The 17,977-nt window shown below is 37.1% G+C and overlaps 1 protein-coding gene across 2 annotated transcripts in view; it reads left to right on the forward strand.

Annotated features, from left to right (window-relative positions):
• Positions 1 to 17,977, forward strand: part of ARHGAP24 (Rho GTPase activating protein 24) — a 732,927-nt gene that overhangs the window by 455,666 nt on the left and 259,284 nt on the right. For both annotated transcript variants that reach the window (XM_072810777.1, XM_072810776.1), the window contains exon 3: positions 2,516 to 2,603. In XM_072810777.1, coding sequence (XP_072666878.1) covers positions 2,516 to 2,603 — 88 coding nt within the window. The remainder of the gene's footprint in view (positions 1 to 2,515; positions 2,604 to 17,977) is intronic.

A 17,977-nucleotide genomic window follows, 5' to 3' on the forward strand; every position in this document is an offset into this window, starting at 1 on the left:
GCATGCATAAATGAATATTGTAACTGTCTAGAAAGTTAGATGCTGTGTTCTAACACTCAGCTAAGTGTTAGAACAATTTTAATTACTTCACAAAATAATTTCAGTAAGTAAAATAAACTTTTAATTGAAACAACTAATTCTATCACTTTATATGGAAACCATGTCAAGCCTATAGATTAAAAAGGTCTTAATTATGATGAATATTCTCAGATATTTAATACTTTTTTTAAATGATTGGAAAATACAAGAAAACAAAATGTGATCCATAGGCCAGAGACACTAGATGTGATGAGAAATAGGAAAATATACTTCCTGGAGGAGGAAAACAAAAGCAGTACCTCCAACACTTCATCTTGTAAGCAGGGAGGGAGAGGGGTGTGTCTAACCTATAATTCCTTGGATTTTACTTAGGGAGTATTATGCTTTATCTCTCTAAGCCTAGAAGTGGACAGAATTGATGATCATAATTTTCTGTACCAAACCAAGTAGGATGAAAATTGAGTACAATATCACTTGAGTTAAATATTGCTTTCAAGCTGGCAAAGCTGGACTATATAATATGGTTTACAATAACATGGGCTTTTAAATCTGACATGCGTGGTTTAGAATTTTGGCTTTACTGCATTCACAGTACTTATTCACTTAACAATTTTTACCATTAATCTTATGGCAGGCAAAACACTAGACATTGGTGGTAAATCAATGGAGCAAAACACACGTTATCCTTGCTCTCTTAGAGTTTGATGATGGAGATAGACATTAATAAAATAATTTTACAAATAACATAATTGCATACAATGGTAAATCAATGCAGGAAAATTTGCTGGAAGCTACACAAGTATATTTTGGATTAATCAATCAATCAATGGTTATAAAATAATCCAGGAAAGATTGTAGTCCTATGGTAGATGGGAATATGATACTACTTAGAGAATTTATGCTATTTATTTATTTATCAGCTTGATTATAGAAAGCCATAGAAAGCATCAAAAGCATAAGAGTAGAAAAATGAGCTTATAGACGTGGATGGAGTAGACCATTCAGAACGTGATCCTAGGTGATCCTAGGGCAGATGAAAGGCATTGAAGATTTTTAAACAACAAAGTTGCAAGGTGAAATTTCTGTTTCTGAAGATACTTTGACTACATTAAGGAAAAAAGTGGATTGAAAGATTTTGAGGATCACCTGGGTGGCTCAGCGGTTTAGTGCCTGCCTTCAGCCCAGGTAGTGATCCTAGAGTTCCGGAATCGAGTCCCAGATTGGGCTCCCTGAATGCAGGGAGCATGAAGCAGGCTTCTCCCTCTGCCTATGTCTCTGCCTCTCTCTCTCTCTCTCTCTCTGTGTGTGTGTCTCTCATGAATAAATAAATAAAATCTTTAAAAAAAAAAAAAGAAAGATTTTTGAGTATTATAGGGAATTCAGTGAATTTGAAACATACCAGACCACAGGGGTACCTGGGTGGCTCAGTCAGTTAAGTGTCTTCCTTCATTCAGCTCAGGTCATGATCTTGGGGGTGTCTTGGGATTGAGCCCTGTGCTAGATGGACTCCCTGCTCAACGGGGAGTCTGCATCTCCCTCTGCCTTTCCCCCACTTGTGTGTGCATGCTCTCTCTCTCTCTCTCTCTCTCTTTCTCTCTCTCAAATAAATGAATAAAATCTTAAAAAAAAAATAGAAAAACACAGCAAAACCATACCAGATTACAGATAATAGTCACTTGAACTAGGAAGTGTTAGGAAGTGGTGGTAGGTAGTAGAAATATACTAGAGGTAATGACTCCTACATTTTTGGCTTTTGCAACTGATTGGAAGAAGATGCCAGTCACAAAGCCAGGCAATACATAAATATGACCAAAATTAAGGGCACTTTTAATTTGACTAAATTTATTTTAAGATGCTTTTGAGATATCCAGATGGAAATTCAATAAGTTCTTGGATATAAAGGTGTAAAGCTCAGAGAATACTGAGTTAGAAATATTAATCTGATATTCATTTGGGTTATAGTTGGTTATTGAAGTCATAGGCATGAATAAGCTCGGAGGAAGAGAGCATAGACTCAGAAGAGAAGGAATCACAGATACATCTTTAAAACGCTTTAATATTTAAAGGACACTTAGAGCCAGCAGAGGAGACTGAACAGAAAAAAAGGAAAACCTGGAGAACAGCTGTAAAGTGGGGGAAAATAATACCTAGCTCATTAGACTATTCTAACAATTATATAATATGACGTTGGTAGAATGCTCAGTAAAAATTTTGGCACACAGAATGCATTTAATAAATCGGTGCTTAAAATGAACCCAAGATGTAATACACATCAGGTGCTCAACAAATACTTATTAAATGTTGAACGAATATGATTCTGTTACATGATTTTTGATTAGTTGGGAATATAAATGAGTCTGATGCATATTACTGTATCCTGGATGACAAATACACTTCGGATATTCATTGATGATGATGATGATATTCAGTATTTGCCTTATGATGATGTTGATGTTTGGGATATTTGTGTTCACAGGGTACTATTTTTCTGCCTGGAAATAAAGTCCTTGAACATCCATGCAATGAAGAGAGCCCAGGAAAATTCCTCTTTGAAGTAGTTCCAGGTAGGATATTTTTCTGGTTTAACTTAATGCCATTCCATGTTGGTAAAAGTGAAGACACACAACCTTTATTCTTCTTGGGTTGTGGTGAAGACCATTAATTTGGAAAAGCAAGTGTCAAGTTCGGTTAGCATTTACAAAGGTTATTATTCCAGGTTTGTACACCAGTACAAATGATCGAACACACACACACACATAAAAGACACATGGCCGTATGACTACTGGATATCCATTTGTCCTCATGAGATTCCAGAGTTGACCAGAGTCATGACATAGCATTTATAAGGGACTATTAGAGACAAAATCAGTTTTATAGTTCTCTTGTGATATGAAATTTGGCAAAAAAAAGAGAAAGAAATTGTACAAGGTGCTATAGTTGGTATGCATTGCCCAGCTGATTCACTGTCACAGTTCTTCACAGACTGCATCTTAAAGGAACCTTTGCTCTAAAAATAAAATAAAACAAAAATCCTCTTTCAGCGACTAGCCAAGCTATGCAGTTCTGTAACTCAGCTTTGCTCCCAACCAACCACTTCCACATGTTTGGCTTGTAGCATGAAGGACATCTCTGCCAAGCCATGAGATCCTGTAGGTAAATTTCTTCAACATCTGTCCTTTTTTTTTTTCCTAGTCATCTGCATCCTTCTCTCTCAAAGTACCTGATCTCCACTTAAATATTTGACTCACTCAACAATAATTTTTTTCAAGGCCATGATCTACTTCTTTGATCTGTTTTTTAGCCCTTCCTTAATCCTTGATGTACGGAAAAGGATTAGGAACGTGGCTTTTATAGCGTTGGCTCTGGCTAACCCAGTTCATGCGATACTGACACTGATTTAATCACAGTCTAGGATGTATGTGAATTTATTTGGTGACTAATATGTAAAGCATATCAATAATGCTGGCACAAAGGCAGCCAATAAAACAGTTTTTCCAGATTTATAAATGCTGGGAATCTAAAATGTGGAAGCATATTCCCCCCCACCCCCCTCACTGGAAACAGCTGTAGCACTGAGTTCATCTGGCTCATGATGGAATCCATGACTAAATGTTAATTAATGCAGCTGAAGTGCAGAAAGGTTAGTCAGATGCCTTGTATTATTTGTTTTCCCCCAGGGAGAACACATTGTAAGAAACCTGAATCTTGTTTGCCCTATTAAAATCTTTTTATACTTACTTTTTAGTGGAATACCCTGTATGGAACCAAATTCCAGATGTTGCAAAGTCTTTGAAGTATCACTAGAGGAAATTTCCTTCCCTATTTATTTGCAACTTAGTACCTATTGGCTTTTCAGTGAACATGGTATTAAACTGACAGCTTTGACTCCTTATCTCCAATAATATGAAAGGTCTGTGCTGTCATTCTTTCTGCTAAATGAGTTGAGATTTCATCTTTTGGTGAAGGTGTTCTGATATAACATAGATGGATATTGTCAAGATTGTTCTAGAAAGAATTGTGTGTTCAAGCCCAGCAAGCCCCCAAACTTCCCCCTCTAAGATTGTTGCTCTAGGGCATGCGTTTCATGTGCAGGGCATGTGACATAATGGCTTTTGATGAGCAAAGCCTAAGAAGTTTAAGACTGTGTGATGTGAAATCTGAAGGTTGTCCTTTCAAAAAAAATATCTTCAAGGAAATTTAGGTTTGCTGCAGTAATTCTGGAAATAAACATATTATGCCCATAGCTCCTTTGAAAAGATGACTCCTGAATCATTAATACAATATATAGTAGCTTCCAAATTAGGTTTTATAATTCTGAATTACCTTAAGGAGTGGCAAGAGAATTGTGCCAAATACTTCTTTAAAGAGAGAGTTGGAAAAACACTCTGGCTACATTGAAAATCCAGTGTTTGTGCCATTAATCTTGGTCATCGAGTCTTTATTAGTGTGCACCTCACATTAAGATAGAATTTCCAGACAAATACTTCTGTACTTGTATGAAAATGTGGGGATATGTATCACATGATTTCTGGACAATTTTTGCAAAATTAGGATTACTAAGTACACTTGATCCATCTTTGCAAACGAGAATGATAAGATAATGTTTTTTAATTATTCTAGTTGTGTGATAGTTTGACACAGGGAATCTGGAAAGCTGCAAGAGTGTTTTCATTTTTCAGACAGTGTGGTAAACAGGAAGGACTGCAGAAATGTGGTCAGTGCCTTGTACAGAACCTTCTGTAGTCCTGCCTGGCAGCAGATCCTAAGAACACATTCTTATTCTATATAGACCTTGTCTGTGGAATTCTCTCAATCATTTGAAAACTCATCCTACAAATGATGTTTGCAGATCTAACATGATTTTGTCCTTATGTACAAATACCTCAAACCCAACTACCCAAGGTATATCAATGGGTAGGATTAAATCCTTTAATCTCACCTGCCAATACTGATTTCAACAAAACTAACAAAAGCCTCCCAAAAGCTCTTTGCCAAATAATCTAGTACCTTATATATACACACACCTTTGTGTATGAGTGTGTACATATATATATGTACTTTGTGCATATATATATATATATATATATATATATACACACACACAGTTTGTTGGTATAGGTGCTGTATATCTTTATAATTCTTTGTATTATAGGATATTATATTATAGTATATAATTCTTTATAATTTTATATATATGTGTGTGTATATATATCCATATATGCTATGTAGATAGGAGTTTTTGTGTTGTCATTTCTGTTTTGCTTTAGTCTGAAATGTCCTCTGAAATTAAGTACTAGCTATGCGTAAATAATACAAAAAAAGATTTCTCAGTAGAATTGAAAGTCTCAGATCTTTGTATATTACTTAGATTTGTTTGTATATTTCTATGCAGGTTTTAAATTTTTGTAAAAAATCTATCTGAAAACAAATCTACCATAATTTAGGATTAGCTTCTTTCAGACTTGTTATTATCCCATGAAATGGATTGTCTCTAAATAATTCCATGATTTATAGCATTTCGCTCCAGTTTTTTTTTTTTTTTCCTATTTCTCTACCTCTTATTCAAAATGGGGATTTTAGCCAAATTGGCAAATTTGAAGACTTTGCTGTCAGGCATGCCAAATTGTAGACTGGAGTGAACTTTTATGGCCAAGTGCTAAGCATTGGGGAAATGTGGTTGAGAAAGGAATGTTGGCAGAATTTAACATATAGTACTTATTTCAAGAAAATGCAGTCAGTCTCTTTGCTTCTCAAAATGTGTTCTGGGCAAATTTTCCTTGTGCTGCTTAAAAGAACTAAACAGAGTAATTAATGGATGATGATGTCTTAACTTTCTTTGAAGAATAGTCTGTCAGAGGGGGAAGACAGAGATTCAGAGACTGCAGGCTGGCAAAAGGAGACAAGAAATGTGTATTCCATAATAGGTAGGAGCTACCTCTTTCTTTTCATCATGGTGTCTCTAACACCTGGTGTAGTAAAATGCAAGGTGCTGGATAAATACTCATTGAAGTGTGCATGTTTACTGGGTTTATGGAGGACTCACAATCATATGAAATGGTTTTATTATTGGCGATAGCTACTCCTAACTTGGTTGTATTGAACTCTTATTTCCTGCTGTGTAAGATCTCTCCATCCCCTGGTGCAGCAAAGTGCTCTTTGTAGCTCTAGTGGCTAAAGTGGAGGGAAATTCTTTATGTCCCATTTCTCTGCCTTCCTTTCTGATAATGCCACCAAGAGAAAGATGGAAGAAGATAGAAGTGTGTCTACATAGAAGCTGTTGCTGAGGTTAGCCTCTTAACACTGACTGGTTATTACCTCCCTCTCCAAAAGCTGATTCACTCATAGAGTACATTTGTGAATTATTCAGGATCCCTCGAATGGGAAATCTGCTTCACATAGTAGGATTTTCCAATGTAGTCATGGTCCTGTTAGATGGGATACCATCAGAAGGCCCCAAGGCCAGCTGCTTTCTTTATGCTTATCCAGCTACCAGGAAACTCATATATCCTGGTCTGCTAAGGCGGGATAACAAAGGCTCTTTCGCTATTACCGCTTCCTTCAATGCTGTCATCTTTCCCTTTTCTCCATGAAGCATGAGCTTCAGGCCCTGCAGATTGAATGACTTGCAAATATTCATGTTAGTCTTCAACTTGGAGAAAGTATAAGTGACAGTTCTAGCATACTTCAGAATTTACCAGCAACTCTCCTGTGCTTTCCTGACTTGTTCTGATGGCTGAGAAAATGTCTTTTCCTGCCCTTCAAAAAAATAGGGTTTATTTTGAAAACTTTTCTCCAAGAGGCACTTTCTCTGTCCTAATTTTCCTCTTGTCATAGTCAGGGGCAGAGAAATGGGGTTTGGGTTTTTTCTCTGAAATGCATTTTCTGTAAGCCCTGAAGGGAAGTGGCTAGGTACAACTTCCATTGTGGTTTTCAACTTAGAAGGTGAGTTTTTAGTAGTTTTTCTCTTCAGATTTTGATCTTAACAGCAATTCCAGGGTAATGGAAAGACAACTTTTTATCTATATTTGTCTGTGCTCTTTGATTGGATTCTGGAGTAACATTCTCTGATGGATAGTGATGTTAAAAGGTGAATTGTGGATCGAAAAGATATATGCATCCCTATATTTATCGCAACATTATTTAGTATTATTTAGAAGAGCCAGGACGTGGAAGCAACTCAAGTATCTATCAACAGGTGAATGGATAAAGAAAATATTATAGTATGTATATTTTATATTGTTTTTAAAAAATAATGAAATTGCCATTTGCAAAAATATGGATGGATCTGGAGGGTATAAGGTTAAATGAAACAAGCCTGTCAGAGGAATGCAAATACCATATGATTCCCCTCATATGTAGAATTTGAGAATATTATTCAGCCATTAGAAATGACGAATACCCACCATTTGCTTCAACGTGGATAGAACTGGAGGGTATTATGCTGAGTGAAGTAAGTCAATCGGAGAAGGGCAAACATTACACGGTTTCATTCATTCGAGGAATATAAAGAGTAGTGACAGGGATTAAAGGGGAAAGGAGCGAAAATGAGTAGGAAATATCAGAGAGGGAGACAGAACGTGAGAGACTCGAACTCTGGGAAACAAACAAAGGTTAGTGGAAGGGGAGGAGGGCGGAGGGATGGGGTGACTGGGTGATGGACACTGAGGGAGACACTTGACGGGATGAGCACTGGGTGTTATACTATATGTTGGCAAATCAAACTCCAATAAAAAAATATACAAAAAAAAGAAGCCAAACAAATGAACAACAACAACAACAACAAAAAACCATACTCTTAAATACAGAGAAGAAAATGGTTGCCAGAGTGCAGGTGGATGGGGGAATGGGTGAAACAGGGGAAGGAGGTTAAAAATACCTTATCTTGAGTCATGCATAAAATTTTTGAATCATCATATCATATACTTGAAACTAATATAGCACTGTATGTTAATTATACTGGAGATAGAAGATAGATAGATGGATAGATAGATACATAAGATGGATGGATAGATAGATGATAGATAGATAGATAGATAGATAGATAGATAGATAGATAGATAGATTTTTAAACCATGTAGTGGGGGAAATGCCCTCTGGAGATATTTCATCTGCGAGAAGCAAGGAAAGCAGGATCAGGCATAAGGAGGAGCTGGCCCACAGCACAGTTGCAATTGAGGTCTCAGCTGATGCTGCAGGGGCCCCAGAGCTGGAATCCCCCTCAGAGCTACTCTAAAAGGAACCAGACATGGTTTCCTGGCATCAGCTAGTCTAGCTGTGATGGGGAAAGGGGAGACAGATAAACTCCGGTGAAGCAGCTCCCTGTTGCAAAGGAGAGCAATTTCCATGAAGGCTTCTGTGAGTCATCAGTAGCCAACATACCAGCCTCTAGGATCTAGGCAGAGCAGTAGGGAATCCATGAGAGTAGCTATAGCTTTATTTGTATCTAGCTTTCTGTATCCCAGGCAATGTTCCAGGCTCTTTGTATCTATCATTTAATTTGATCATTATCACAGCTCCAGGAGGCCAGCTCTGTTGTCTCCATTTCCAGGTAAAGAAACTGAAGCACAATAAATTCAATCAACGGTCAAATAGCTGACACTATCAGTGAATGCATGTGTGTGTGTGTGTGTGTGTGTGTGTGTGTGTGTGTGACTGACTTATCTTTACAAAGGTAAAGTTCCAGAAAATCAAAATGAAGTTATATAGATTCTGGCTTAAAAATATGAAGTGTTAGAGGCTGGAGCCTGATTTCTGAAATATGAGCATGCAGATTTTTATTATTACTAAGGGAAATAGATATTTTTGTATTAAGAGTTTGGCACTTGAAGTGAGAATAGACATTTTCTCATTTATTTGCAATTATTTCTATGTTTAAGCCTATCATAAAAATAGGACTAGATAAAGGTGCCCACTTACAGTTCTTTTGAACGTATGTTCTAAGGTGACAGCTATCCTGTCGTAAAAAACTGGAGAGAAAAACTCACTTGCCTGCAGATGCCTTACTTATATGCGAATAACTATATCACAGAAGGAATGTGCATCTGTAATTTTTTCCTATGGAAAACTGTTTCATGCTGGAGCTCAGCATTCCTTATTATGGAACTCACTTTGCTAAAACTGTCTCAGCTTCTTCACAGACTCCCTTCACATGCTAGCCAAGTTATCACTCACTATCTAGCCACCAGCAAGCACACTTAATATTACTCGTATGTTGGAAAGCAGTACACTGACCTGCACAGGTATTCTCCAAGGGAAGATTCATTATGATTTTCAAGGGTAGTTACCAATATTCCAGACTCTCAAAGCTCCATGTCGTCCCAGTGCCCCAAATCAATAATAACTAGAACTGGGAGGTTTTCTTATCTTCATCCCTCCTCCAGGAAAAGAAAGGGAGTAAACACAGAAGAAAAGGAGATGAAAGATTAAGAGACAGCTATGGAAATGAAAAAATAAAAGAGAGGAATTTTGAAGGGTAATCCAAAGTGATTTTCATCTGCCTGGAAATGAAATTAAGCCCTTCACAAAAGGAGAAGGTGTCATCTATCCTGCCATTAGCTGTTATTATGCTAATTATCTCCAGTACCCTCTGACAATTGCGTATCACTTCTGTAAATTTCAGCATTTTTATGAGCTAAGTGAAAAGTTAGGGAGCATGGGGACTTAACCCAAAATCGGCATTTTGTATCATTTTGTCAGAAAAATGTAAATACTTAACGAAATTGCAAACAATTTGGGGGATTTCAAAGATTCCCTGAAACCCAATAGTGGACTCTAGATTAAGATCCATAGCTTAAATTTGGGGTCCAGAGACTTTATTAATTTCTATTTATCAATTTATCTTTTTCTCCATATTTAGCTATTTATCTCTATGTTCCTATGCATCTATCTATTCCATCTGTATACATGCATGCATAAATGTGACAAAAATTTTTTTTCTCTTATTTGTAATCACATGGTATACAGTTAATCAGTTTTTACTTTTATCCCCCTGGTCTAGTTGTTTTCTCTACTGGTTCTATGATAATGTAACTCTCCAGACCTATTTCATGCATTTATAAAAAGAACTCTTTCTAGGCGGAACATTTCCTGGGTCTGGAGACTGTACAATTTTTAATTTACCAAAACTTGAACCAATTTAGATGGTCAGTGCAGCTGCACTATGGAATAGGCCATATGAAAATAGATAGTTCTGAGAGATAGCTCTGGGTGTCTATGAGAAAGAAGAAAGCTTGGCCAGTTTTTGATTTTTGAGATAATTATTTGGCCCCTGCAATGATAGTTTATCACCCATGTCTATATTTACAATTCGTCTTAGGATGAATAAAGTCATTGGTTATGTTAATTTGCTGTCATTTAAATGACATTTAAAAATGTAAACCAGTATTTGATGTCTATTTTGTGTGAAAATGTGGAGATATTTTAATAGTATTCTAGCAAAAAACAGGCATAAAAGTTGGTCATTTTCTTAATCATTAGTTAAATATGCTGCTAAGGCATTTAATTTATGCCACTCTCTTTATCTTAACTCCCCCCCCCTTTTGTGTTAGTACAGTAAGGCGAAATCCATGCAATTATATTTGTTACCCAAAGGCAACTAGGACAATCTCTTTTTTTTTGTCTGCCTAAGTCTGTAGGCAGCCTTGAAGCTTGTATTTTTTTTCTTAGTTAATGTGTGGAAATCATTTAGAGAATGTGAGTAGGAGTTGTTTATGGTATGAAAACATAATTATATATACACAAGTAATTCTGAACATGAATTAAATAAATGCCTTGAAAATCAGCATGTTTTTGCTACTATGTATTCTTTTATTTAAAAAAATTTGCTTCAAAATTCCCTTCCTACTTAAAATGCCTTAAAATATACATTTGAAAGAGGCTATTAAAATGATACAAAGGGCATTTTGAAATGTTTGTAATCCCTTGAAATTCTAGTGGCTGCCATGTCAACCAGAAGGCATTTGGCACATTTGTGAACCGATTTGGAGTGTGATCTTATGATCACACTTGTGAAGAGTGTTTATTGAAGAGTGCTCTTTTACAGAATTGGTAGAATGTTCATCCATCCCCATTTAATTCTAGTATTCATTCTGTATGCCACATCAGAGGTCAGCAAAGATTTTCTGGAAAGGACCAGGGAATAAATATTTTAGGTTTTGCAGGCCAGATCATCTCTATCGTAACTCTGCCATTCTAGTGTAAACAAATGGGTATTGACTGTGTTCCAATAAAACTTTATTAATGAACACCAAAATTTTGGATTTTATATAATGCTCAAATAGCAAGAAATATTACTTTTCTTTTGATTTTTTTCCAACCACTTAAAAACATATAAAAAATAGATAGACCAGATTTGGCCCATGGGCCATAGCTTATGGATCCTGTAGCTAGATAAAAAAAGCAAACCTATGAAAAAGAAGCTGAAGATACTAATATAAATCACTAATCCCCACTGGTGCCACCAGAGCCAGAATTAGAACTCTGAGACAGCCTGTCTCCCCAGGCCATAGCATCACCCACAGCCTCAAAATCATGATTCAGGAGCGGTTTGCCAACAGTTTTATTTAGAAGCGTCATCTTTTAATAATACCTTCCCCTCCCCCAATCATGATGAATCTAAAAACTTTTAGTGACCAAACCAAAATTCTCTGTTTAAACCCTGTCTTAGCTCATTTAGAACTCCAGATTCTGCCCAGAGCTGAACTCTGTTATGTAACTTTTAAGAAATGAATATCAATAATAGGAGATGGGTGTGCTTAGCATGAAAACAAACACACAAACCAAACCAAACCAAACCAAACCATGTTTTGTTTAGTCTGTACAAGTGCAGGGAGATATAAGTATTCTAAAATGGAGGCATCCCTTGCAAGATCAAACAAGCTCAAAGTGGCTTCTAAACTCACAGTTTTACAATGTACGCTAGCATCTTAAAAATTTAATATCTTAAGGAAAATGACACTACTTTGCTTACTGGGAGAACTAATGAGCTCGTTTTCTCAGAGGGGTAGCTTATTTTTCTTACCACTCATTTATTAACATCTCTCTACCCCTAACCCACCAAGTTTCCTTTAACATTAGCAATGAGAAACACTGCTATCATATTTACAGCTAAGGTTTACTGAAATAGGTGTCTGGCCTTATATGAAACATGCCAGGCTTTATATACAATGACTCATTTAATACGTGACCACATTTGTGATTGATACCAATTTCCTTTCTGGTAAGCAGTAGTGTATATTCACATTTCTAATAAATGCTGAAACCAGGTTTCACATCCATCTGAGTCCACAAAACCACCACAGTCTACAGCTTTCTTATACCAATTCAGGACAAGAATATGGATAGGTTTATTTTCTAGATCCCATAGAAGCCAAATATCTAGGAGTTGAGAAAAATAAAGAGGACAAATAAATGAGATTAAAGGTTTAAACAGTTAATGTACTCTGCATTTTCTTCATCTCTCCTTGGGACTCACATTTCTTATCTTATGTTGTCTGTATTCTCTTTCTTCCTCATTAGATTTGAAGCTCTTGAATTCTATCGCTGGTGCCTGGCAGAGTGGCTGTTGTCCTATAGTATATGCTCAACGCAGGTCTGTTGAGTTAATGAATAAACTAGACTTCAGTTTTATTATCTATGGAATGATGGCACTGTATTAATCAAAATTTTAAAAGCCTTGCAGCTCTGAATTATTCAACTTGATCATAGCTTTCTCTACACTGAAGGATACTGGAGACCAGAGAAGTTCATGAATTTCACAGACTTGTACTCTTTAAAAGAAAAGTAGTTTGCACTGCATCCTTCATTAACACTAAAACCAATAGTGTCTTTTAGTATTTGGGTGGCAGCAGCTGTTTATTAACAAGCTGGCATAAAGGTGATTTTCCTCCCTCCTTTTCCTTTGTGACATTGTTTTAGTTATGCATTCATGGGCTGTGTATGTTTACCTGTCTTTTTTTATCCAATAATTGAAGAGGGCTTTGAAATCCAGTCATGTTAAGAAAGTAGTGAAGTGCTTAACAAGTGCCAGTCCCTGTTACTATGAAAAGAGAGTTTCTCCAGGTTGTTTTTTTCCTGTGGTAGGGCCTCTTGGAGCTGTATCTTAGCTGGGGAAAGAGTGTCTGAGTGAGTCCATGGCCAGTCAATAGAACAACCAATATGTTAGAAATGATATGGGAATGAGAAAGAGAAAACATACTTCACAGGAAAAGGAGTGTAGCAGAAGGAAAATGAGTGTGCAGCAGACATCTGCTGATAATTTGGGATGGGAACTAAGCTTGCAGCGAGGGTAAAACTGGCATATCACTATGCCCTGTGCCAACTCTCAGCAAACCAGGGAAGGCTCTTTCATTCTTTTCTTTTACTTTCCTTTTCCTTCTTTTTTTTTTTTTTTGTTTCTTTTCTCTTTTCTTTTTCCTTTCCTTTCCTTTTCTCCCCCTCCTCTTCTTCCCCTCTTCCTCTTCTTCTTCCTCCCCCTTCTTCTCCTTCTCTTCCTTCTTCTTAACAGAAAACTGAGCTGAAGTAGTTCTGAATGTTTCAAAAAGTGAAATCTCAAGAATCATCTGCAACCCAGTCATGCACCCTTGAGCCTGTTGGACTTCCTGGCTTTGAAACAAATGTTATCTTTGTCTATTCATCTTTAGGTTCATTTGCCTGGTTCATTATTCAAATGCTGCCTTTCTTAAAAATTGTTCTTCTTTACAGCCCCATTACATCAGGCCTAGAAGGGCCCAAATGGCAATCCTGAGATATCCTGGATCTTGCAGAAATATACTGGTCTAACCTGCTGACATCCCTACAGCCTAAATAAGAAAACTGGCAATTTAGCAGAAGAACCACCTAGGAATTATAAAACCCCAGTTCATTCCAGGCACTTTGCTAACTGTTTTGCTAAATACCAAACTGTTTGCTTTAGATATATGGTGAGTCTGCAGTTAGAATTTAAAGAAATGACAGGATTTTGATTAGATGACTCTGGGGTTAGGAATTTCAGGCTGAAGAAATATTGGCAAAGCATAAAGGAAGTTTTGAGACCAGAAAGGGGTACTTGTGGAATAGAGAGAGGGGATGTACTGGGGACATGCAGTGTGATTCATGTGTGTGTCCTACTGATCCAGGCTGTCCTGGGGAGCTACCTACCCACTTGGCTGTTTCGTTTGCAGTGCCAATTCAAAGAAGTCCTGATTCTTAGGGAGCTTAGCAGCATTCAGATACCAGGCTATCCTCACACAGGCATTCAGCTAATTTTGTGAAAATATAGAACTCAATGCTAATCAAGTGCTTATATTTCAAACATCAGAGTAATAAACCTAAATTTGAACTTTTACATTAATTCAAAGTGCATCAACCAGCTATGAGTCTAATGGCCCTCACCAACTTTAGAGGACAGTCACTAGACTGTTACGAAGTAGCATTGGTTTAAGGATCCCCTGATCCCATACAAAAAGGTTTCCCATGAACTCCTACTTGATCAGCATGCTTTTAAAATAACATTTTGTGTCTATGACAAGAAAGAGGAGTGGGTAGGAAAAAGTGCTTATTAGTTTTCAGAGACCGTCTAACAAAGTACCATAGACTAGGTGGCTTAAACAACAGAAATTTATTTTCTTACAGCTATGGAGGCTAGAAATCCAAGATGAAGGTGTTAGCAGAAGTGGGTTTCTTCTGAAGCATCAGTTGGCTGCCTTCTTCCTGTATCTTCTCAGAGTCTTTCCTCTGGATCCATCTGTGTCTTAAAATTTCCCTTTCCTATAAAGACAGTAGTCCGTTTGAACTAGGGTCTACTCTCATGATCTCATTTTAATTTATTTGCCTCTATAAGACCCCATCCCCAAACAGGGTCAGACTCTGAGGTACTAGGGCTTGGGACTTCAACATATGAATTTTGGGGAAATACAACTCAGTGCATAATAGGGTCAAGAAGAGGGCAACCCAGATGGCTTAGTGGTTTAGTGCCATCTTCAGCCCAGGGCGTGATCCTGGAGACCCAGGATTGAGTCCCACGTCTGGCTCCCTGGCATGGAGCCTGCTTCTCCCTCTGCCTGTGTCTCTGCCTCTTGCTCTCTCTTTCTGTGTCTCTCATGAATAAATAAAAAAATAAAAAATAAAAATAGAATAGGGACAAGAAGAAGAAAAACATTGCTGTTCTTCCAGAAGCTTCTCCTTTTGTGAGGCAAATTCTTGTTATATTTATTACAGACTACTTGAGTCCCATCCCATTACTCAAAGAAAGAAGCAAAAATTCAGACATTGCTATACATCAAGCCACAATCCAGAATTCTACTTAATCCTTTCATAAATAATGGAAATCCTGAGTGATATAGCAACCAAAGTATTAGCTAAGAACAAGTGATATAGAAATGGAGGCTGTTCAGAGAAAGAACAAATATTTTATATCTAACTACACTTTCCTATAAGTTATCCTTGAATTTAAAATTCTTAATTTTGGGCAGCCCTGGTGGCTCAGTGGTTTAGCGCCACCTTCAGCCCAGGGCGTGATCCTGGAGACCTGGGATCGAGTCCCTGCTTGGAGCCTGCTTCTCCCTCTGCCTGTGCCTCTGTCTCTGTCTCTGTCTCTCTCTCTCTTTGTCTTTCATGACCAAATAAATCTCTAAAAAAAAATTAAAATTCTTAATTTTGCTTCTAGGTTTGTTTTTAGGATTTTGCATGAAATAAATAGACTAGACATGCTCCCCTGTGTTGCTATTATCTTTTGTTTTTTAAGTCAGGCTTATTTTCTTTGGGAATAAGTCCCTTTCTAACAGTGGTGTACTAATGTGTTAAATACTACTGCAATGTGTCTAGTCAGGAGGAGGAAGCCAAAAGGAGTGCTTGATAGATCTTATCAAGTTGTTCAAGTCTTCAGTAGTGAATTACCAACTTGTCATTCAGGGTGTTGAGGAGCAAAGAGTACCCAGACAGGCAATTAAGGCTTCTGGAAAACAATTAGTGCAGGGGCATGACATGGTATAGGGTTCATTCTTTCAGCACCAATCACATTGTCTTTCTCATGACTCATTATTTCTGATGTGTCACTTGCTTACAGGAATCACAGAGATAATGATAGATCTGTACTTAGGGTTACTTGACTCTAATCTAGGGGCTATGATGTGTCATAATGGGCTCTTTGAAAGACAAATAACTCATTCTGATATGGTTATAACTGATACATTTCAATTATCATTTGAAGAGTTTATTTATTTTGTATTTTATTTTTGATCAGCTGTTCTCTCCCATGGATAACCTATTGCCAACTTAATTTTATGGAAATCACCCCCAATTTCCTGATATCAAATACAGTTGACCTTTGAATAACTTGGGGCTTGAGGCACTGACTCCCATGCAGCCAAAAATCCACATACAACTTTTGACTCCCCCCAAACTTAACTGTTAATAGCCTATTGTTGACCAAACCTGCCTTACCAATAACATAAACACTTGAGTAACACACAGTTTGTATGTTAAAGGAATATGATAAAGTAAACTAGAGAAAATAAAATATTACTAAGAAAATCAGAAAGAAAATAAATTTACAGTACTATATTTATGGAAAAAAAAAAGAACGTACAACTGGACCCATGCAGTTGAAACACGCATTGTTCACGGATCAATTATATACAAAACCAGTTACTTCTGCATTTGGTCCTCTTTCCCTATATTATAATAGAGGAACTGTCCTTTTCCTTCCTAAGTCCTGTCCTTCATCTGTCTTAGAATTCCGTCCAGTCTAACCTTTTAGAGAGCCATCATCTATTGATTGTACTGTTTCCATCTTGTTTGTAGTTTTGTCTTCCATATTTTTCATGCCCATACACTTAAAGCAGTAGCCTTGGAATTGGCATTTTTTTTACAAAAGCAAATTAATCTTATGCATGCTAAACTTTGAAAAATATGACCACACAATCATGTTATTATTCTCTGATTTAAAAAATCATCCTAACCAAACTTTTCATTATCCATTAATTTGTATGTTTTGCTTCTTTTTGCAACAAAACTGTTCTATACTCCATGCTATACTCTCCCCAATTCTTGTCTTTGCCTCAGTCCACTTATGCACCACCCCCCTAGCTCCACCAAACTTTTCCTTATATTATGTCATCAATGGCCTCTAATTTTTCTAAATGATTGTTTCAGGCCTCATAATAATTGCCCAGCCAAGCCATTTCACACACTGATCACTTCCTCTTTCCTGATATACCTTCTTCACTGGGCTTCAAGGATACTACATTTTCTTGGTTTCCTTCTTACTTCACTGCTCACGTCTTCTGGTCACCATAGCTTGTTCCTCCTCAGCTCCTTAACCTCTGGGCATCTTTGAGTTCAGTCCCTGGTTCAGTCCCTGGTTCTCTTTGTCTTGGAGAACTGATATTTTCCTAGCTTGTCCTCAGACTTTATTCTGCCTCTCCCTCTATTCTACACATTTTTTAAGAGGCTTTATTTCTTAGAGCAGTTTTAGGTTTTTGGAGAAAATGTGCAGAAAGTGCAGAGAGTTCCTGTATATGGAGTACATTTTTGATATTGAAATTCAGTCAAGTCACTTCCTGTTTAAAAAAATCGTATCACAGCTTACTGGCCCCAGATAGACTACCCAATGTTCCAATGTGTTTTCTTCTCCCCCTTGCTCTCTGAACTGTAACCACACTTGCTTTCTTTCAGTTTTTCAAATGTGCCACACTTTAGCTATAGAATCTTTATATATGTCGTTCTTTAAAAAAAAAAAAAGATTCCTTTCCATCATTCCAAGATTCATAAGATAACTCCTACTCATCTCTCAGTACCTCAAGTGTTGTCTCTTCAAAGAAACCTACACTTGATTCTCCCTCCCAGCCTATATCTTAACCGACTACTGAAGGTCCATGACCTATATTTCTTGGCATTTTTCTTTTATAAATAATGTCTGTCTCTCTCACAAGAATGTAAGTTCGGTGACAGCTAGAACTCT

The sequence above is a fragment of the Canis lupus genome, chromosome 33, assembly GCF_048164855.1.
Source record: "Canis lupus baileyi chromosome 33, mCanLup2.hap1, whole genome shotgun sequence".
Taxonomy (NCBI): Eukaryota; Metazoa; Chordata; class Mammalia; order Carnivora; family Canidae; genus Canis; species Canis lupus.